We start from the raw sequence: 24,335 nt of genomic DNA, 5'->3' as shown, positions 1-24,335 counted from the left end.
TGGTGAAATGTGAAACAAACAGGCAGTTGCCTCTTTACTTCACCTATCAAGGCAGTGCTGTCACACAGCTGAGAGCATGCTGGTTCTGCCTGTGACTTGCAAAGTTTCTTTGTCCAAGGACAGAGAATAGGAAAAGTGCCTTAGTAAATCAGTTTCTGAAATAGCTACTGTTGATTTGGCAGGAGATTCCCATTCCTCTTCTCCCTTCCCCCAAAATAAAATTCACTGTGAACAATGTTGGAGGGATGGAAAAGGAGAAGCAAGAGGTCTCAGCTGCTGGCTCTTAAAATTTTATGAAAATTTATCGAGGCATACATATTTCTTTTGCATGTATTCTAGGGAAGCCATAGGGGGCAATGTCACATTACGCTGCCTTAAAACAACATTTCGCTGAATTATGGTCACTAGGTTATGTATAAGAAGGTTAAGGACTATATTCTTTTTGTACTCTGCAGCACGTCTTATCTTCCGCCTCGACCGAAATACTCATATCACCCCTCTCCTCAAGTCACTGCACTGGCTTCCGATTAGGTACCGCATACAGTTCAAGCTTCTCCTACTAACCTACAAAGCACTCAATCTGCAGCCCCTCCCTACCTCTCTACCCTCATCTCCCCCTACGTTCCTACCCGTAACCTCTGCTCTCAAGACAAATCTCTCCTTTCAGTACCCTTTTCCACCACCGCCAAATCCAGGCTCCGCCCTTTCTGCCTCATCTCACCCCATGCTTGGAATAAACTCCCTGAGCCCATTCGCCAGGCCCCCTCCCTGCCCATCTTCAAATCCTTGCTCAAAGCCCACCTCTTCAATGTCACCTTCAGCACCTAACCACCATATCTCTATTCAGGAAATCTAGACTGCCCCAACTTGACATTTCATCCTTTAGATTGTAAGCTCCATTGAGCAGGGACTGTCCTTCTTTGTTAAACTGTACAGCGCTGCGTAACCCTAGTAGCGCTCTAGAAATGTTAAGTAGTAGTAGTACTTGTATTTTGGATTGTAAAGCCATATTTATATAGATAGATAGCAAAGTTTTAAATTCTTTTTTTTTAAGGGCCCTTTTACTAAGGCGCGCGAACAGATTTAATGCGTGCTAACGATTAGCGCATGCTAAATGCTAAGAAGCCCATTTTATTTCTATGGGTTTCTTAGCCTTTAGGGGCCCTTTTATTAAAGGGTGGTAGGGCCACCACCGCGTTGGCATGCGACAAATCGGGCCTACCGCTGGAGCCTGGCAGTACTCCTAGCCTCTGCCGCACGCCAACTCCAGCGCTAGAAAATTAATTTTTAATTTTCTAGCACCAGGGGCTTACTTGGCGGTAATCGGGCAGCACAGCCCTTAACACCTCCTCAATGGGTGGCAGTAAGGAATCCCCTGAGAATTGGCCATGCGGCAAGTGGTTCACTTACCTCGAGGCCATTTCCCTTTAAAAAAAAAAAAAAAAGCAGCCTTTTACCCATCGTGGTAAAAGGGGGCTTAGGCGCACGGCGAATCCATGTGCGAACGCTACTGCAGGGCCCCTTTTATTGCAGCTTAGTGAAAGAGGCCCTTAGAGTGTGCTAAATCCATTACTGCACTTTAGTAAAAGGAGCCCTAAGTAAGGAATTGTGTCCAAGGCTGCAGCATGTATGTATATATATATATATATATATATATATATATATATATATATATGCACATTTTTTGCTTTATGTCATTTATTGATACAAGGTGTTTCGTCTGTCAGTTCAAATGAGTTCAGTTTAAATGTGTACCACTGTACCCCCTTTGTGGACCTGGCTGATACTGGTAACTAATATGAGTTCTATAATGGGTGCTAGTTTCAAATTTTCTCTTTCATTTAAATTTAATAATTGCATACAATTATTACGTTATGTATATTTTACTGTCATATTGTGGAAAACTATTTTACTAAATAGGCAAAATAAAGTTTTTCATAACAAGATCAGTTCTGTAAAGCAAATGCAATATGTACATATTGTATTTGTTTGGTTTTTATAGGTTTTTTTTTTTTATATGCAATTGAAACTCATCACAGGCACTGTTGCCGAAACATGGCCTTTGTTTGTTTATTTATTTATTTAGATTTTGCTCACACCTTTTTCAGTAATAGCTCAAGGTGAGTTACATTCAGGTACTCTGGATATTTCTCTGTCCCAGGAGGGCTCACAATCTAAGTTTATACCTGAGGCAATGGAGGGTTAAGTGACTTGCCCAAGATCACAAGCAGCAGCAGTGGGATTTGAACTGCCCACCCCTGGATTGCAAGACTGGTGCTCCAACCACTAGACCACTCCTCCATTCCTATTTTAATAAAGCTGTTGAAAATCACCAACTTCCTATCCAGGCCTGCTGCCTTCTTTTGTCCCTGTTGAAAGCAAGCTCAGAAAACAGGGTGTTATCTGTATCTGGTCAGTGTCCTGACTTCAGCTAGTCTGGTTCCTCATTGTTGTTCATGTTCCTGGTCTGTCTCCAGCCTCCAGCTAACCTGGTTTCCTGCTGTCTGATACATGTGATCATGTTCCTGCCTTGTTTTATTTCTGGCTGCCAATCTCATTTCTGCTCCAGGGTTTTGTTTTGAATTTTGTCCTTCCTTATTTTCGACACTTGCTGGCATGTGTGGTTTGTTAACTTAGCCTTAGCACTAAGGTTAGTACTGGATGAACTGAATGATATGTGCTCTTTTCTTTTAAGAGTACCCTTTGAAACGGCTGCCCACACCCTAGCCAGGTTCCCTTCACATACATGCACACCAACTTTGAAGCAGGTGTAAATGTGTGTCCACATATGAAGGCTAGTTCTGGACTTGTCATAAAAGTACATAGGTACTTATGTTGCCTTTATAAATCAGATTTAAAGTAAGTGTCCTATTATAAAATAACTAGTAAAAGAGGCCCATTTCAGAGCAAATGAAACGGGCGCTAGCAAGGTTTTCGTCACCAACACCCCCCCCACCCCCTCCCTGGCCAACCCCTTCGTTGTTCTGCCATTGCTCAGCCCCCAACGTCATGACGTTTGACACTAGGGCGGGGCCCGGAGCGATTTCCCACCACCCCCGCCTCCCTCCCTGCCAACCCCTTCGTTGTTCTGCCATTGCTCCGCCCTCGAGGGCGGGGCCCGGAGCGATTTTGGTGGCTTCATCACCACGAACCTTTTTGAAGGAAGTCAGGGCTTGGCTTCACTGACGTCAGTGTCCTCAGAATGTTGAGGGTGAGTTTTATTATAGTAGATCCCCTGTTTGTTTTCAATGAGCTCCAGAGCTTAACTATACATTGAATGAAAAATTATTTTCTATTTGTTTTAAACGTGTCACTCTGTAATTTCATAGAATGTACCCTAGTCTTTGGGCTTTTTGAAAGACTAAACAATCAATTTGTGTTTACCCTTTCCATTCCATTCAGGATTTTATAGATCTCTTTCATATCACCTCTTAGCCATCTCTTCTTTGAAGACAAAGAACCCTAAACTCTTTAACCTTTCCTCATATGAAACTTATTCCATCCTTTTAATGATTTTGGTCACTCTTCTCTGTACCTTTTCCAGTTCCATGTTCTCTTTTTGAGCAATACAAAGACATTATGATAAAATTCTTTGTTTTATTCTCTGTTTCCTTTCCTAATAATTCCTAACCTCCTGTTTGCTTTTTTGGCCACTGCTGTTCACTGAGCAGAAGATTTCAACATAATGTCCACGATGACACTTAAATCTTTTTCCTCAGTGGTGACTCCTAATGTGGAACCTAGCATCATGCAACTAAAATTTGGGTTATTCTTCCCAATGTGCATCGCTTTGCATTTGTCCACATTAAATTTCATCTGCCATTTGGATGCCCAGTCTTCCAGCCTCCCAAGGTCCACCGGCAATTTCTCACAGTCTGCCTATGATTTAACAGTTATGAATAGCTTTTTCATCTACAAAATCTTCTCTCATTGTTCCCATTTCCAGATCATGTAAAACATGTTAAAAAGCACTGGTCCCAGCGGCACTGCATTCTTCCACTTAGAGAAATGACCATTTAATCTTACTCTCTCTTTTAACCAGTTATCAGTCCACAACACATTACTTCTTATCCCATGGCTTTTTATTTTTCTCAAGATGGACTTTTGTCAAAAGCTTTCTGAAAATTCAGATACACTATCCAGCTTATTTCCGACACAAATTGGGAGATGGCCGGCGATCTCCTGAAGTCGGCCAAATCGGTATAATCGAAAGCCGATTTGGGCCGGCGCCAACTGCTTTCCATCGCGGAGCTGGCCAAACTTCAAGGGGGCATGTCGGTAGGGTAGTGAAGGCGGGACGGGGCGTGCTCACGAAATGGCCGGCTTCGCCCGATAATGGAAAAAAGAAAGCCGGCCTTGACAAGCATTTCGCCGGCTTTACCTGGTCCCTTTTTTTTCACAACCAAGCTTCAAAAAGGAGCCCCAACTGACCAAATGACCACCGAAGGGAATCGGTGATCACCTCCCCTTACTCCCCCAGTGGTCACCAACCCCCTCCCAACCCCCCAAAAATAAAAAAAATATATTTTTTGCCAGCCTCAAATGTCATACCCAGCTCCCTGACAGCAGTATGCAGGTCCCTGGAGCAGTTTTAGTGGGTAGTGCAGTGCACTTCAGGCAGGTGGACCCAGGCCCATCCCCCCTACCTGTTACACTTGTGGTGGTAAATATTGAGCTCTCCAACCCCCCCCCCCCCCAAAACCCACTGTACCCACATCTAGGTGCCCCCCTTCATCCCTAAGGGCTATGGTAGGTGTACAGTTGTGGGGAGTGGGTTTGGGGGACTCAGCACACAAGGTAAGGGAGCTATGCACCTGGGAGCTATTTTTGAAGTCCACTGCAGTGCCCCCTAGGGTGCCCGGTTGGTGTCCTGGCATGTCAGGGGGACCAGTGCACTACAAATGCTGGCCCCTCCCACGACCAAGTGGCTTGGATTTGGCCGGGTCTGAGATGGCCGGCTTCGGTTTCCATTATGGGCGAAAACCGAAGCCGGCCATCTCAAACCCAGCGATCTCAACATTTATGTCGAGATTTGGCCGGCCCCAACAACCATATTATTGAAAAAAAAGATGGCCGGCCATCTTTTACGAAAATACAGTTCGCTCCGCCCATTTACGGAGCCGGCCCCAGAGATGGCCGCTCCCGTTCGATTATGCCCCTCCACGTGGCTCATTTTCAAAGCACTTAGACTTACAAAGTTCCACAGGTTACTATGAAACTTTGTAAGTCTAAGTGCTTTGAAAATACGCCTCTATATCAACCGGCTCTCCTTTACCCACATGTTTATTCACGTCTTCAAAAAAATGTAGTAAATTGATGAGGCAATATTTCCCTTGGCTGAATCCATGTTGACTCGGTTCCATTAAACCATGTTTATGTGTTCGGTGATTTTGTTTGCCCAGCACTGACATCAGACTTACTGGTCTGTAGTTTCCTGATCAACCCTGGATATCTTTCTAAAAACTGGTGTTACGTTGGCCACCTTCCAATTTTCAGGTACCAAGGACAATTGCAACGACAGGTTACCAATACTAGAACTGCAATTTCATTTTTGAGTTTTTTTCAGTACCCTGAGGTGTATACAATCCAATCCAAATGATTTGCTGCTCTTTAACTTGGTTTGACTTATAACATCTTCCAGGTTCACCAAGATTTCTTTCAGTTCCTCCATATCATCACCCTTAAAAACCAGTTAATTTTGAAAGCACATTTTGCTAAGAAAACTGTTTTTTTTGGACAGAAGATTATGATTTTCCCAGATATTGCTAGACCTATTCAATTAAGGCATAAGGCCTTCATACAGTTAAGACCTAGAGTCTTGATTTTGCGGGCCTCTTTTTTTCCTGAAGTTTCCTTGTAAGTATCGGGTATCATTTAGGAATAGTTCTTATATATTTTTAGATCCGACTCATTTGGAGATTTTTGTTAGAGAAGGAAAAGTTAAAATAATTTCTCTTTTATTCTTTTTTTTTTTTTTCTTATAAAGGCAGGTAAAAAAGGTTTATACAATAATTTTGGTTCTCGTTGTGCCTGCTTCTGAATAGTATCTATGACCAATATGAGATGTTTGTTGCTCATTTGGCTCTCCGTAACGTGAACTAGTATGCATTGTGTTCTCTACTATTTTATTGATTGGGATTAACCGCCTTTAAGAAGAGATTCACCCAAGGTGGTGTACAGCAGGTGCAGTTTAACATAAAACTTAGTTTTGTTAACAGCATAACAATAGTAAAATGACCAAGTATAAACAAACACAATAAATGAGAAACTTGAAAACAGCAAATTGAAACCTCTTAGGACTACCATCTACTTTGTACTGTTTGATGCATATTTCTGGTTAGTTTTGATAAATGTAATTGAAATTTTTCAATTAAAAAATCATTTCTGGCACAGGTAGCTCACTTACATCTTCCTCAGTAAAGACTGAAGCAAAGAACTCATTTAGTCTCTCCACTATGGCCTTGTCCTCCCAGAGTGCTCCTTTCACTCCTTGACCTAACAGTCCAACTGACCCCCTCACAGGTTATCTGCTTCTAACGTACCTGAAAAACGTTTTGCTACAAGTTTTTGCCTCTACTGCAAGCTTCTTTTGAAATTCTCTTTTAGCCTTTTTTTTTTTTAAATCAATGTTTTACGCCTTCAGAAAATGGAAGGAGGAACCGTCTGAAAATAACAAGAAGCAGCATAAGGAGTGTCAATGCAAATGCAAGGCGCAGATAAAGAAGGCCAAGAGGGATTACGAAAAAAAGATAGCATTAGAGGCAAAAAAACATAGTAAAATTTTTTTTTCGGTATATTAAAAGCAGGAAGCCAGCAAAAGAATCGGTTGGGCCGCTGGATGACCGAGGGGTAAAAGGGGCGATCAAGGAAGACAAAGACGTAGCGGAGAGACTGAATGAATTCTTTGCTTCAGTCTTCACCGAGGAAGATTTGGGTGGGATACCGATGTCGGAAATGGTATTTCAAGCGGATTTGTCGGAGAAACTTACTGACTTCACGGTAAACCTGGAGGACGTAATGGGGCAGTTCGGCAAACTGAAGAGTAGCAAATCTCCTGGACCGGATGGTATTCATCCTAGAGTACTGATAGAACTGAAAAATGAGCTTGCGGAGCTACTGCTAGTGATATGCAACTTATCCTTAAAATCGAGCATGGTACCGGAAGATTGGAGGGTGGCCAATGTAACGCCCATTTTTAAAAAAGGCTCCAGGGGAGATCCGGGAAATTATAGACCGGTGAGTCTGACGTCAGTGCCGGGGAAAATGGTAGAGACTATTATTAAAAACAAAATTACAGAGCACATCCGAGGACATGGATTACTGAGACCGAGTCAGCACGGCTTTTGTGTGGGGAAATCTTGCCTGACCAATTTACTTCAATTCTTTGAAGGAGTAAACAAACAAGTGGACAAAGGGGAACCGGTTGATATTGTGTATCTGGATTTCCAAAAGGCGTTTGACAAGGTACCTCATGAAAGGCTACAGAGGAAATTGGAGGGTCATGGGATAGGAGGAAATGTCCTATTGTGGATTAAAAACTGGTTGAAGGATAGGAAACAGAGAGTGGGGTTAAATGGGCAGTATTCACAATGGAGAAGGGTAGTTAGTGGGGTTCCTCAGGGGTCTGTGCTAGGACCACTGCTTTTTAATATATTTATAAATGATTTAGAGATGGGAGTAACTAGCGAGGTAATTAAATTTGCTGATGACACAAAGTTATTCAAAGTTGTTAAATCGCGAGAGGATTGTGAAAAATTACAAGAGGACCTTACGAGACTGGGCGGCTAAATGGCAGATGACGTTTAATGTGAGCAAGTGCAAGGTGATGCATGTGGGAGAAAAGAACCTGAATTATAGCTATGTCATGCAAGGTTCTACGTTAGGAGTTACGGACCAAGAAAGGGATCTGGGTGTCGTCGTCGATAATACACTGAAACCTTCTGCTCAGTGTGCTGCTGCGGCTAGGAAAGCAAATAGAATGTTGGGTATTATTAGGAAAGGTATGGAAAACAGGTGTTATAATGCCATTGTATCGCTCCATGGTGCGACCGCACCTTGAGTATTGTGTTCAATTCTGGTCACCGCATCTCAAGAAAGATATAGTAGAATTGGAAAAGGTGCAGAGAAGGGCGACAAAAATGATAGCGGGGATGGGACGACTTCCCTATTCAGATACTACTACTACTATTTAGCATTTCTATAGCGCTACAAGGCGTACACAGCGCTGCACAAACATAGAAGAAAGACAGTCCCTGCTCAAAGAGCTTACAATCTAATAGAGAAACAATAAAGTAAGCAAATCAAATCAATTAATGTGTACAGGAAGGAGGAGAGGAGGGTAGGTGGAGGCTAGTGGTTACAAGTGGTTACGAGTCAAAAGCAATGTTAAAGAGGTGGGCTTTCAGTCTAGATTTAAAGATGGCCAAGGATGGGGCAAGACGTAGGGGCTCAGGAAGTTTATTCCAAGCGTAGGGTGCGAGACAGAAGGCGCGAAGTCTGGAGTTGGCAGTAGTGGAGAAGGGAACAGATAAGAAGGATTTATCCAGGGAACGGAGTGCACAGGAAGGGGTGTAGGGAAGGACGAGTGAGGAGAGATACTGGGGAGCAGCAGAGTGAGTACATTTATAGGTTAGTAGAAGAAGTTTGGATGCGAAAACGGATAGGGAGCCAGTGAAGCGACTTGAGGAGAGGGGTAGTATGAGTAAAGCGACCCTGGCGGAAGACGAGACGGGCAGCAGAGTTTTGAACCGATTGGAGAGGGGAGAGGTGACTAAGTGGGAGGCCAGCAAGAAGCAGATTGCAGTAGTCTAAACGAGAGGTGACAAGGGTGTGGATGAGGGTTTTGGTAGAGTGCTCGGAAAGAAAGGGGCGGATTTTACGGATGTTGTAAAGAAAGAAACGACAGGTCTTGGCGATCTGCTGGATATGAGCAGAGAAGGAGAGAGAAGAGTCAAAGATGTCCCCAAGGTTTCGAGCTGAGGAGACAGGGAGAATGAGAGAGCCATCAACAGAAATAGAAAATGGGGGGAGTGGGGAGGTGGGTTTGGGGGGAAAAATGAGAAGCTCGGTTTTGGTCATGTTTAATTTCAGGTGTAATTGAGACATCCAGACAGCAATATAGACTTGCTTTTGTGTTATGCAGCAAGATAATGATTCAGTTACGCTTCAGCTCACAAACAGATGACCAGACATTCGCCTTAAGTGCATGGTTCCTTCAATAATGGCAAAGGTTTGAGGTAGCAAAGCATCCCCACATCATCATACTACCATCACCATCACGCTTGACTGTAGGTATGATGGATCTTACTGTGAAACACTATATTTGCTTTACACCAGCCATAATAGGACCTGTGTTGTCTAAAGAGTTTCACTTCAGACTCGTCTGCTCATAGATTATCCAAAAGACTTGGAGATCATTCAGGTGTGTTTTTGTAAATATGTGATGAATATTGGTGTTACTCTTGTACAGCAGCAATTGCTGCCTTGCTACTCTCACCTATGAATCCCATATGTTTGACCAGTTTATTTCTTATTGTGGAATCATGAACATTGACTTCAGCGAAGGCTAGAGAGGCCTGCAATTCTCTGGATGTTCTTTGGGGTCATTTTGTGACTTTCTGGATGAATTGTCACTGTGCCCTTGGAATAATTTTGCCAGGCTGGCCACTCTTGTAGCAGAGTTGGAACAGTGGTAAATCTTCCCATTTGGAGACAATGGCTCTCACTGTGGTTTGGTGGAGTCCCAGAGCTTTAGAAATGGTTTTGTAATCCTTTCCAGACTGATATATTTCAACAACTTGTTTTCTCATCTCTTCTGGTTTTTCCTTTGATCATTACATAGCACTTGTGTATAAACTTTGTACTGACTACTTCACTCTCATGGTAAGGTTCAATCAGCTGAATCTAATTATTAATTAAATTTGGTCAACTGGTTGATTAAGAGGAGAGTTACTTTTTTAAATGGATGTCACGAGTGTTGGATAACTATGTTCCTTAAATAAATGATGTAATAATTTAAAACTACTATTACTATTTATCATGTATATGCAATAGAGGCAATCAGGAGAGGGTGGGGAGAATTCTTTCACACCACTGTACTTTGTACCTTGGTAACAGTGTCCCACTGGTTATCCTCCTTCCACTAGGTCTCTGAAATGGTTATTATATTTAATTTTCATTTCATGATATATATATCTATATCTATCTATCTATCTATCTATATATATCTATATATATATATATAGATATAGATAGATATAGATATACATACACACACACACACACTCAACTCTCCCATCTCATTTGTGACACTTCTAGAATTTGTATACAGACATTTCAAAGCATGTTTTTCCTTTGTATCTACAAGCTGCTGAGAAGCTTTATTCTGCTCTCCCCTTAAGGCTCCTGCCTTACTTTGGCCATTGTTGCAACCTCTAACTTCTTGTTTTAACAGTATCCCTCAAAGATGCCTCACTCTGAACCATACAGATTTAAGCAATTGCTTCCCCCCCCCCCCCCCCCCAAATTTGGAAAAGGCTTATTTTGTTCTGTAATCATACACACTACTGAGTTTTAACATGTACAAATCAACCTAACATGTTGTCAGTTACTGTGCAATAAAGCAATAGCATCAGGGCTGGAATAAGGCCAACTGATGCCCTGAGTGCAGCCCAACGGTGTCGCTCAGCCCTTCCAATGCTTAACTGACAAGATATTAAGACTCAATAAGTGCTGAGAAATATTACTGTATGAAATAAAACATCATATATATATATTTTATAATGATTAGAAAAACTCTGAAATTCATGCTGGATAATGGGTGTGGCAAATGGCAGTCAAAGTTACGGGCATGATGGCTAAGGGAAAAAAAATAACTCTGTGGTGCCCCTTTTCCCTTGGTGCCCAAAGCATGTGCTTATTTTGCTTAATGGTTAATCCAGGGCTGAACAGCATGCACTAAAATTACGGCATCTCTAACTAACCAAATTGCATGCTGATGAATGCACATCCTTAGTAACTGCAGAGCTTCTGCCAAATTCACAGTGTCACTGCTGTAGTCCTACTCTACAAGCATAAGTAAAATAGAGCACCTGGAAATCCCATTTCAACTGCTAACTGTGCTTACATAATATTTCCTGATGTGAATTCCTGTACCTTAATATCTTTACAGACCATCTACATCATTATATTATATAGTGAGAAGAAAGCACCTTCAAGGTCAGAGGCAGACTAACTATAAATCCTATGATGCCAGGTTAAAATGTGGCCACGCATGCAAATTGGATTTTCGAGTGACAAAAGGTAGACTGATATTTTAGTTATATCTATAAATTCCATACTTTGGGACAGCCCGGTGGTTCAATGGCATTGTTGTCCTCTACCACATTAAAGGGTCTTCTATGCCCTGTTGGCTGGGGATATTGCTGAAGCAGCATTTACTGCCCCTGGGAGACACAGATGACCATAACTCTCAAAGGAGGTCTGGTACATAGATCATTGGTGCAATAAACAAGACTATTACAGGAAGTTGCAAATAAAGGCTCAGGGGCCAGGGCTCTGCTCTCATCTGAGCTAGAAGACGAAGGATGAAATATCCAGCTAAAAAACAGCAAGTTAAGAGACTGAATCAAGGAGACTAAAGGGGAAGGGTTGACAGTGAGCGAAGTAGTAAGTATCCAGGCAACAACCTTCAAAGATTTTACACAGTGCTCACAGTAGAGAAAATAGTGCCCTGTGCAGGGCCAGCTCAAGGAATACTGTCCTGAGCCGATTTGCTTTGGAAGCACATCCCCTCACTGCATAACTCCTGGCATCCTCCATCTCATCGATTCCAACACCCCTCCCCCTCCCCAGCATCTCTCCCTACCCCCAGTTCAGTCTCTTTCCCTCTCCTCTGTCTCTCTGTGGGTCCAGGTGATTTTTAAAACAAAGTGAAATCTTTTGTTGCCACTGTGACCTCTTTGGAATATGCAGGCCCCTATATATAGGAAGCCCAGCCATCCTGTTGCTCATTAGCAAATTTTATCTCTCTTCTCTGCAGCTCCCCCCCCCCTCCCCGGTCATGAATCCTGCTGCACTCCTTCTCCCTTACTTCTGTTCTCCACCTGTACCCCCAATCCTCCATACTTCTCAGTGGCAAATTAAAAAAAAAATCTTCTGCCTGCATTGGGGATTCTTCTCAGGCATGTCCCACTTACATGGAAAAGAGGAAGTTACATCACAGTAGGTGGGATGCACCTGAGAAAAGGCCCCACCACCGGCAAAAGACAGTCTCAATCCCCGCTGCTAGAGAAGTACGAAGGACTGGGGGTGCAGGGGACAGCAGGTGAAGAGAGAGGGAGAGATGCAAGATTTGCAGGGGAGAGGGAGAGAAGCAGCACTTAAGTGGAGTGAGGTGAGGTAGGCAGGGCAGTGTGGGAAGAAGGGAAGAGAAAGATGCTGGGCAGGGAGGAACCATTAGGACAAGAACAGCCAGTCAATGGTGTACATGGAGAAGATAGGGTCAGTGGAAAACAGAGGGAGATTGGGGACTCAGAGAGGGCAGATGCCGGAGAGGGGGAGATGGGGACACAAGAGAGGGCAGATGCCGGAAAGGGAGAGATGGGGACACAAGAGAGGGCAGATGCCGGAAAGGGAGAGATGGGGGACACAAGAGAGGGCAGATGCCGGAAAGGGAGAGATGGGGGACACAAGAGAGGGCAGATGCCGGAAAGGGAGAGATGGGGACACAAGAGAGGGCAGATGCCGGAAAGGGAGAGATGGGGGACACAAGAGAGGGCAGATGCCGGAAAGGGAGAGATGGGGGACACAAGAGAGGGCAGATGCCGGAAAGGGAGAGATGGGGACACAAGAGAGGGCAGATGCCGGAAAGGGAGAGATGGGGACACAAGAGAGGGCAGATGCCGGAAAGGGAGAGATGGGGGACACAAGAGAGGGCAGATGCCGGAAAGGGAGAAATGGGGACACAAGAGAGGGCAGATGCTCAACAAGAGAAATAGGGGGTTTAACGGGAAGAAGGATGGAGGGACATCGAGAGAGAATAAATGTCAAATGGACAGGAGACTCTGCAAGCCAAGAAAAAACAAAACAAAACAGAAATACAGAAGAAAGTCAATGGAACCAAATGTCTAACAACTGTTAAATGTAAGCCACACTGAACCAAAACTTGTTTTTGGATAATTGTGGGATACAAGTACGAATAAATAAAATAAAGTGAATGGAAAAATGAAATGTTCAAACAAGAAAAGTAGAAAAATGTATTTATTTTGAGTTTATTCATTGAAATATGACAGTTTTTGGAATGCACCCATTTCAGTTTCTCTTGTTTGCTGTATATGGAAAATCTGACTTCAAGTTTCCAGTTCAGTCTATTGCTTTCATCTCTCTATTACTGATCTGTGATCTCTTGTTTCATATTTGTTGAAGGTCTGTGTTTTGTGCTCGTGACCAAGGTGTGGTATTCTGCTAGCATGTAGTGTCTGTGTAGAGAGAGATCCTGTTGTAGTTCTATTTGTTTTATGTTTTTTCACTACATAGGGTATTGGTGTTTTAGGGTCTGGTCTAATATTTACAGTGCTGCCTTTTCATGGATAAATCTGTTCCTCTCCTGGGAGTCCGTGCTGTTAGGGTATAGTAAGGTTCCGACTACGTTTTTGCATAAATTTGTTTGGTGTTTTGCAGTGGTGTGTTGGCCTTACTGAAATTACATCAAAATATTAATATAATTTTAGTTTGTTATATCATCAGACAGGGTGTAAGAACATTTTTCAGGATCTTATATTTGCTGAGGTGGCTGTCTTACAGCAGACTTTTTCTGATCAGGTTTAAATTATAAGACACTGCCTCTCGAGGGGTCTTTACAATTGAATTGTTTCCATAGATGTATATAGGGTTTAGCATTGGTAAGTGTTTGAAATAATTGATTTTGGAATACATGATGACATGCCATGATAGAGAAATCCATTTTTAGGTTCACATGAAGGCATTACTTCTAGTTAGCAGCCCTTCCTCATGTCTCGGTCTCTTCATCACTTTGTCAGATTTATACCCTGAATGCAAGAGGAGAAAAATCTCACTCATTGGGACAGGTCACCCTTGGCATTTCTGCACCCTGGTCCAGCATCTTCCCTTCCCTCCCTTCTAATTCAGAAGCTTCCCTAATTCTAACCCCCCCCCCCCCCTCCACCTGCCCAGCTGTACTGCTTCCAGCAAAAAGCAAAAAAAAAAAAAAAAAAAAACACAGCATAAAAATGTGGAGCTGCTGTCTAGGCTGCAGAACTGATAGCTCTGCTAGTCCTGGCTCTTCTGATGTGGACTTCATGTTTCTGAGGTGTGCAGCCAGCAGACAAATTTGCCAAATGGGGGTTTCCGCAACCTGCTGCGGGTTTTCTTGATGGCTGCAGGTTGCGGGATATTGGGAGGATTTTTGCGCTGCGGCTGCAGGTTGGCTGTTTTTTTCCCACAGCTGCAGCCAATAGAAGCCCATGGAGGCGGGCTGGAGGCTTCTATTGGTTCACTGTCTCCTCCTCGTCCCTCTCTTCTTCTCCCCCCGGCCCCTGCAGGACAGCACGCCGAGTCAAGGGCCATGGCCTGCTGGGGTCAGTTGTGGTGGCAGCAGTTTCCCTCCTCCTGATCTGCTCTGGAGAGTCAGAGCGATCAGGGGGCCCGCCCGCGCCGCGGCCAGGAGAGAACGACGAGTTGACAATGAGCCAGGCAGCCGGTGAGTCACTGCCACTGGGGAGGGGAGGGCCAGTGCGGACTGCGGATCCGCCATGTTGAGCTGCTGCAACCACGTTGTGCTTGGTAGCATTTTTATTTAATCTGACTTATATTTTCAAACTTTCCTGTTTGTGCGGCATAAGGATTCACAGAGGAAGTAATAGAGTTACTTGTAGTTTGTTTTAAATCGTTAGTGTGGCATTTGGAGGGGCTGGTTATAGAGATACCAGGCTAGCCTAGCACGTGGGAACTTGCTCCTTTTGTTTTATGGATGGATAATGAATTTGTGATTTTGATGCTGCTAATTCTGTTTATGATGATTGTGGTTACCTTATTAATATTCATATATGCCTTATTAATATTCATACATGCCTTAATATTCATATTTGCCTTATTAATATTCATATTAATTTTGTGCTGGAAAAAGTTTTGCCATCTGGCAACACTGCCAGCAGATCCATCAGCAGTATTGCCTAGACAGTGACTTTGTGCCTTTATGTGGCTTGGCTGGCAAGGGGCTAAGGAAGCTGCACTGTTGGACCGTGGTTGCAGGGGGGACATATCCATTAATTTGCCCAGGGCCCCACAGGGGGTTAAAAGCAACCCTGGGTGCATGCAGAATATTAGCTGGAATGTAATAAAGCATTTTAATGTATAAAAATTAATAGACCAACTCAGTACTTTGGAGTGTTTTTTTGGTTTCTGTAAATTGAGCTATACATATGTGATATAAAACATTAATGAATGGTGGTGCATGGTGCCAGCTCTAAGGCAGCATTAAATTTGGAATTCTTTAAGTACCAATTGGACATCTCTTATGTATGAATGTGTCAGTGGACTAGAACCCATTTTTGGCTTTTTTGCATTCTAATAGGCTATGGGAGAACTTAACCTTTACTCTCGAGTAGATATCAGTGAGCCACAACATTTCCTTGCGAAACCCAGCAACACATAACCTACTTCCCCCACTGGGTGCCTTCTTTTGCAACAATCCAGCAAGAAATGTGGGATAAACTGATAATAAACCTTTTTTGGCCAGTCTTTCTTGATGAACATTTACAGTAAAACTTCTGTACTGCAACTAGAGAAAACTATGCTGAAAAACTAAATGGTGAGTTACTTATCCTGGTTTCTGTTATTTCTATGACCTTACTTATACATACATTTGATATGCTGAGAAGTAAACTCCCTTTGCAAGCACCCAGCCAGATATTTATCTATATGCAAAATGGGTAGAATGAGTATCGCTGCATACTACTACTACTCTATAGCGCTACAAGCATACAGATTTATGTGGTGGCATTCTCCAGTAAAGCCGCTGCAGATTGTTTTAAAGTGCTTATGTAGCCAGTGCTTAGAAACCAGGGGCATAGTAGGGTCACCATATAGCTCCAGAAAAAGAAAGACAGATTGAGCCAGTCTGGGTTTTTACTTCCATTGCTTTCAATGGAAGCAAAACCTGGACTGGATCAGTTTGTCCTCCTTTTTCTGGAGCCATATGGTAACCCTAATAATAAGCAGTTTTGAATATTGGGTCCAACATGCATAAAGTTATTGGTAACACTGCTGCAATAATCAGGCTTTTAGCCTTGGAACAATAAGGTCACAGGGTCATTTACTAACAGCACGAGCTTATGCCATTATTACAATTTATCTAGCACAAGGCCCATTTTATGTAAAAGGCCCTACAGTAGGCAGCACACACTAATGCCACTACTATCTGTTAACTGTAAGCGATCCCTTCAATGTTTAATCAGTGAAGTCTATGGAATTCCCCTAGCTTTTGTGGACAGCCTGAATAGATTTTGTTGCATTGAACATAAGAAAAGCCAAGCTGGAACTAGATCAAGTTCAACCGAGACAACAGCCTGTCTCTGAAGGTGGCCACTCCAGGTCACAAGTACCTGGTAGATCCCAAAAGTAGACCTATTTCCTATAGCTCTTTTCTAACTTTGAACCATGGTTCTCCTAAATCTCCCTAGCTGTGTTTTACAGACCTTTCCTCCAGGAACTTGTCCACATCTCTTTTGAATGCTGTGTTGAGTTAGTCACTCAAACCACATCCTCTGGCAACATATTTCACAGCTTTATTATACGCCAGGGGGAGGGGAAATTTCCATAAATTTCAATCTGCTGATCACTCATTTCACATGGTACCTTCTGGTTTTTGTTGAGTTTGACAGGTTAAATAACCATTCTGTATTTAACTAACCAAGCCATCCCACTCATGATTTTAAGAGCTTCTATCTTATCCCCTCTCACTTATGAACCCCCCCCCCCCCCAAATTAAAAGCCCCAATCTATTTAGCCTTTCTTCATGAGAGATATTTTATCCCCTTATCATTTTTGCCCCCTTCTCTAAACTTTTTGTTTTTAAGTCGTGCTACATCCTTTATGAAAGTGTGTCCCAAGTCTGGTCCTGGAGTACCCCTTGCCAGTCAGGTTTTCAGGATATCTACAATGAATATGCATGAACTTGAATTGCACAAACTGCCTCCATTATATGCAAATCTTTTCGTCTAACAGGAAACTCACATAGGAGGGGAATAGAGCCCGAGAATATTTTGAGACTCACAGGTTCCAAGTTGACTGCCACTACCTAGGCACAGGTCCAGAGGAAGAGGGAGCAGCCCTGTTTCTCCATTTACTGATGTGACTACATTCGGGGTCCTCACCCACAGGATAAGTACCACTGCTTTAGGGACAGAACTTTACAGTTCTATAAATGATCATAGATACAGAGAGGTGCATAGTGACACCACTATATAAATCATTATTACCAAAATTATGAAAGGATCCTACAATCTTTAAGTGTCAAATGTCTTACCCACTGCTGACACACTCATTTATGCATGTACTAATTTAAACCTGTGTTATCAGTATAAACATGTCAATCACTTTGGCTGTACCACAGAAAGGTATATCAAATGCTTTAACCTAACTTTACCTTTCCCAACCTATTTCAAAATCTAGGTGGCTAATAATTTCCATACACAATAATTCCTGACCCTCCAACCCCAACCTATAGTTTCTTACATATGGCAGATCACAAGTCACACAATTTATTACAAAGCACACAAAAACCATTACAAACACAAACCGTATCCCAGTGAATAAAATATTCAAAATGTACCGTAACCAAAACAAAAACCTTCAGTAAATTACTGAAGCAAACACCAGAACTAAAACCAGCAGCCTAATGCCTCAAAGAATTCAGAAAGGGCAAAACAGGACTTCTGCATTAGGGATTGCATGATGATGACACAGAAGCCCAGTGCAATACAGATATCAACAATGGCAGGCAACCAAAACTCTGAACCACCACCATTCAAAGTTGGCAAAACAAACACTGGAAAACAAGGACAACTGTGGGTTAAACTGGAGAGAATAATGATTTCTGTATAGCAACCCCTCTGAAGCTTGCAAGTAATAAAAGTTTTAGTCAGCACAATGCACATGTTTATTGCCAAACACTTCCTGCTCTAGCGCTTTGCATGAAAGCCCAATCAGCCAATCTGAAAAGAGTGCTCCCCAGAATGCAAGACCACCGACACAAGTTCCAGGAAATCGTGGCTGAGGCATCTGTAAATAACTTTTCTGAAAGGTAACACTACTCTGAACAAAACAGATCTTTAGTAGTAATACTGTTTCGCTCATTCCCCTTCTCACACTTAAGGGCACCTCCTTACAGCCATCAGTGTGGGGAACTAGGATCACCACCTACTGCCCAGTCAAAATACAACTCTGTAGCAATTCATGTTCTCTAAGAGCAATAATGTCATTGCTACAAGATGGGCTACCAAAAGGCTTGAATGGGATCAAACTGGAGACCACCATGACAAAAAAAAAACAACTTTGCATGACAGGACATTTTCAGCAGTAGCTCTCCCTCAGATACATAAGCAAAGCAGAGCAGAGCTTATGTTCCTCTCCCCCCCCCCCCCCCCCCCCCATACACCTGTGCTACTGCTTTGCACTTAACACACGATAACAGCCAATATAAATGCTGATATAAACAAAAAAAATTAAATTAAATTATGGCATGTTAACTGCAAAAAGTCTGCGTTAAGTGCTGGGGATATTCCCTGTACTTTTTGAAAGACAGCTGTACAGTTAACATGGATCAATGATTGCTACTGCAGGTTAATGTCATGGCCAATAATGCAAAACACAGCTATACCTTTGGAAATGTAATTTAATTGTTTCACATTATCAGTTGCATTAGCAGTTAATACACAGTACTGGCCCTTCCACTAACTGCACGGCCCAGTCCCTGCCCACTGCAACACCCTAACAGAAATTTCTGAGTTAAAACCTAAGACAGCAATTAACGTGCACTAACAATGTGCTGCCTTAACACTAACTGTAAGGTGATTAGCATGGCTTTTGCTACACTAACACAGCTTAGCAAATGGGCCTCAAAGTGGGGTTTTCTACTGACATTTCTTTTAAATAACTCAGTAAGAACTCTGGAAAATCCAAGAAACGGAAAAGCTCAGAGGAACTATGTCTAGCCTGTTAAAAGCACAGCAACACATTATGGATATTAGTGTTCAAATGAACTACTGCTCCTGCATGCAAGATAAAAATGTTAACTTGCTAAGAAAATAATTGTTTAAAAAAAATTTCAGGCAAAAGATTGGATGAAGATCAAATCGATGGGGTTTCACATATTGAATTTTAGGTACTATGAGTAAATGTCCACAGAGATCAATGGAAATGTAGAATCAAACTTTGTTGAACTTTACACAAATTTTACAAGGATCATGGAAGGAGAAATTATGTCTCATCAGATAATTTTCTTTTTAGTCAAAACACCTTTCTACACAAATGGGTGTTATCCCTTCCTACCAGCAGGTGGAGGGAGAGAACTGAAATCTGCCAGCGATATCACCAGCATAAGCAGAGGTGCTCCCTGGAACAATCCAGTATACATATGCCCAAGCAGACTGCAGAACGGTGTTGCTGACTAAAAAAAGAAAATTATCCAGTAAGATCATTTCTCCTTTCTTAGCTCAGCTCCATTCCACACTAAAGAAGTCAATTGGTTGGGGACAAGGAACCCCGAATGACAGTTCTGCCAAAGTTCAAGCGGACTCTGGCCAACATGTCCAACCTGTAGTGCTTAACAAAGGAATGGAGCAATGACCAAAATCACCACCCTGCACATGTCCTCAGGGAACATTGCCCTAGCGGAGTGGGCCATCAGCCCTTGAGGCACCGGACAATTCCGGCCAATGTATGCAGACTCAACAGCTCCCTTGATCCACCTAGCAATGGAGGCCTAGAGACCAACTGGCCCTTCCAAGGGCCATGGAAAGCACAACGAGGTGGACAGAGACAAAATTCATTAATCTCCCTCACATATGAGAGCAGTGTTCTCCAGACATCTAGCTTGTGGTGTTTCTGATTCCTGGGAGCCAAATCTTCCACCAAAAAGGAGGGCAAACAGATTTTCCCTGAAGCAGTTTTTGACAAATGTGGCCACTTTGAAAATGATTTACAGAAGTGCCAAAAGCCCGTCTGGCCAGCAAGGGCAGCCCATCTGTGTAAAACTAGCTCTGTGGGCAGGACAGTTTGAGAAAGGGACCCTGTCAGTGAGCATTAACTTTTTATCCATCCTCATGACAAAAATGAGAGGTGACAAGTCCTTTCTCCATCACTCTCAGAAGAATAGGTTAAAAATGCAAAAAAAATGTAAGAATAATTATTCTAAAGCTTATGTGGTCCTTTTACAAACATGCACAAACAGTTTTGGAGCATGCTAATGATTAGCGTTCGCTAAACGCTAGAGACACCCACAGGAATATATGGGTATTTCTAGCATTTAGTGTTTGCATATTTAACACGTGCACTAAAAACACTAGCACGCCTTCAAAAAAGGACCCCCATGTTTGTAAAACTAGCCAGTTATACCCATGTAATCAGAGGATGATATACTCCAAACATTTTACATCATTATCCATTCAACTCACCTGGACTTAAACCCTTTGAAGATTCTTTTAAGTTTGTACCCTGACTATCAGTCATGCTTTTTGCGGAGGATACATCTTTGGTGGCTTCCCGAGATGTCTTGGTGACTGAAGATGTCTCCTCTGGTGAGTTCGTTATTGTATGAACACTATTTTCAGTGATGCTTTCTGTGACGGAGAAGCCTGCAGTTGTACTTGCTGTTCCAGGTATGTGAGTGCTAAAGTTGTTGGCATTCCCAGCTATGCTTGACAGAGAAGTAACACCCACCGTTGAAGCGGTCACTGATGATGACCTGGAACCCTCTGTTCCATTAGGGGAACTTGCTGGCACGGAGCTGGTGAATGGCGTAGGCTTAGGAGAACCAATTGAGGGGACTAAAGCAACCGATGTAATATCCGTTGAGGTACTACTCTCTCTTGAAGATGTGATTAAATTTGATGTAGTAACATCCAATGGACTGGATGTCAAAATGGATGATCCCACTGTTCCTGTTGTGGGATTTGTAGATACAGCACTGAACTCTTTTTTGCTGGAGGATGGGACACTGCCAGAGCTGGTCTTTCCAGATGTACCAGCAGAAGGCAAATCTGTTGATGGTGTCATTACTTCTGTTTTTGCTGTGATAGCTATTGCTGTTGATGTCGTTGAGTAAGTAGTTGGGTCGCTGTTTCTGGGAGATGCTGACCTGCTCATATATACTGTGGTCCCTTCTCCTGTAGCACCTGCTATCGTTGATTCATTTGTGCTACCTGCACTTAAACCTGAGAAGAGAAAGAAACCAAGATTATGAGATATATAAAGAAAATGTAGAAGGCTCAGAAATCATTATGGATATATTCACGTACTGGCCAAGAAATTTTGATTTTAAAATGCCTTCATAAGAACAGAGTCATAACCATAGAAGCAGAACAATCTGGCATCTCTTCCTCTCTCTCAATCCTACTCCCCTTGTTTTATAAAGCAGAAGCAGCAGTAGAATGGCCTAGGTGTTTAGCCATGTGAGATTTTGAGACAGTAATTTTGGACTTGAAGGTAAAGAGGAGGGAGAGGGAGAGAGAGGTGCTGGAAAAGGGGAGGAAAGGAGGGAGAGAGAGGTAGGTGCTGGACAATGGGAGAGAGGGAGGGAGGGCAAAGAGAAGCCTCAACTTAAAACAAAGGCCATGGCATTTTTGGCAAATTTTTTGTCCCAAAACTGCCCTCGACTTATACATGACAAACTTACACATGAGTATATATGATATTTAATATGATATGGCTTTGATTCTGTAAATAGATGTGCAAAAATCCATGCACAGAAGTTTCCTTAGAAAAGAAAGAGTCATATTATCGATTCCTTTTACCACCATCACCCATGTATGCACAAATCATTTGTACACGGGAAAGAAATAAAAAAAATTGCCTACCCTACTACTCATCTCATTCAAGGCTTTCATAGAACTGAGATGTCCAAGCTTTCAAAAAGAGACTGTTGCAGACACTTTCATGTACATATGTACTGCAGTTTTAGAAATAGTGACCTACCCCTGCCTCAGCCTGACTCACTAATACGTTACCGTATCACTCTCAACACTACCATTTTATAGTTCTAGAACAGCTTAGTGATGTAACTGGGATTCTCTTTAGAAACACTGTCTACTGCAGCAGGACAGAGAACAGAACTTAAGGCTGTTTACTCAGGTTAATAAATGAACTTAAGAAAAAACTAATTTTTGGTATGAATTTCTAAGCATTTCCATTGCTGAATGCCATTTTATAATATTTCCCCATAATTTTGTAGCCTTATACCACCCATGGAATGAAAAGTGTCAGTAATCAGAAACTGGATGTCTAATCAAAGACAACAAAAACAAACATATCGTCACTGTGGAAACCAGGCTGCAGAGTACCGCAAGGATCACCACTATCACCGATCCTTTTCAACCTCATGATGACTCCACTAGCCAAGACCCTATCCACCCAAGGCCTCAACCCATTTATCTACGCTGATGACGCTACATTATACATCCCATACAAACATGATCTAGCAGAAATTACCAACGAAACCAAGCTAAGCCTAAACATCATGAACTCATGGGTAAATGCATTCCAACTAAAACTCAATACAGAAAAAACACACTGTTTCATTATCTTAACTCAATACAATACATACAAACCCACAAACATTAACATTCCAGGATACACCCTCCCTGTCTCAGACAGCCTGAAAATTCTCGGAGTAACAATCGACCGTAACCTATCACTAGAGACCCAAACGAAATCCACCATAAAGAAAATGTTTCTCTCAATGTGGAAACTCAAACGCATAAAACCATTCTTCCCGAGGGAAATATTTTGTAACCTGGTACAGTCCATGGTACTAAGCCACACAGATTACTGTAATGGAATCTATGCGGGATGCAAGGATCAAATCATAAAGAAACTTCAGACCGCCCAAAACACAGCAGCCAGGCTTATATTTGGAAAAACACGTTTTGATAGCGCCAAACCACTCAGAGAAAAACTGCACTGGCTACTAATCAAAGAACGTATCACTTTCAAAATCTGCACAACTGTTCATAAAATTATTTACGGCGAGGCACCGGGATACATGACAGACCTCATCGACCTGCCAACCAGAAACACCACAAAATCTGCACAATCATACTTAAACCTTCACTACCCAAGCAGCAAAGGACTCAAATACAAATCCAACTATGCAACCAGCTTTTCCTACCTAAGCGCAAAACTATGGAACGCATTGCCAAAAGCAGTAAAAACTACGCTCGACCACCTAAATTTTCGGAAAGCACTAAAGACAGACCTGTTCAGAAGAGCATACCCCACCGACCCAACATAAAAATGCCTGTTCACTTGCGACACAATGCAACCAAAGACCGTAACGAACATTACCCGACTCTTCTTCCCCCTTTTCCTCTCTAAGTTCCCCTAACTGTACCTACCATACATGTACCTCATTCTACCACAATATCACTTTGTATTCATTCATACCATGTATTTGTTCAGACCGTAATTGGCTAATGATGTTAACGGTTACATGTAAGCCACACTGAGCCTGCAAAAGGTGGGATACAAATGTAACAAATAATAATAATAATAATAAGTGGGTAAGTTGCTTGAAAGATATCTTGTTAAACTTGGGCTCAGAAAATACCCAGGTAAATGTTAACTGAATCTGATTATCTTAAGATAAAAAGCTACCATGCTCCCAGAATGCGTCTGAACCTTCCAATATTTTAACTGGACAAAATATCTAGTTAAATATATACGCCCACAAACCAGTTAAAATTAAGTATAGGATATATCCAGTTATCTATATAAAGTTACTGTTCATTAGTTATTGTAATGCTTTAAAAAAAAAAAAAAAAAAAAAAGAGAGAAGCAACCCATAATTTCATGATCAATTCTCCCTTGATTTAATATCTACGTAAAGCCCTTGGCCAAACAAATAGCTAAAATTTATCTTAGACCAATGGTATGCAGTTAGAAATAAACATCCTTATGGGTTGGTGGTAATTTAGAGGGCCTTGTGACTAATCCATCATTATTTGAGATAACTGTAACTTTATACAGGGTTAAGATACTGGAGGTGGTTTTAGATTCTAAACTATGGAGACCCAAAGTAGGAATGAAAGTAAAGACAGTTT

The 24,335-nt window shown here is 42.2% G+C and overlaps 1 protein-coding gene across 1 annotated transcript in view; it reads right to left on the bottom strand.

The window, feature by feature from the left end:
* The window catches only part of PARM1 (prostate androgen-regulated mucin-like protein 1), a 116,873-nt gene that overhangs the window by 28,131 nt on the left and 64,407 nt on the right, over positions 1-24,335 (bottom strand). Inside the window, exon 2 of the mRNA XM_030190651.1 lies at positions 20,694-21,452. Within this exon, the coding sequence (XP_030046511.1) occupies positions 20,694-21,452 (759 nt within the window). The remainder of the gene's footprint in view (positions 1-20,693; positions 21,453-24,335) is intronic.

The sequence above is a fragment of the Microcaecilia unicolor genome, chromosome 2 (genome assembly GCF_901765095.1).
Source record: "Microcaecilia unicolor chromosome 2, aMicUni1.1, whole genome shotgun sequence".
NCBI classification, from domain to species: domain Eukaryota; kingdom Metazoa; phylum Chordata; class Amphibia; order Gymnophiona; family Siphonopidae; genus Microcaecilia; species Microcaecilia unicolor.
The sequence above is the reverse complement of the archived record's forward strand: the minus strand, read 5'-3'. Positions and strand labels throughout refer to the sequence as shown.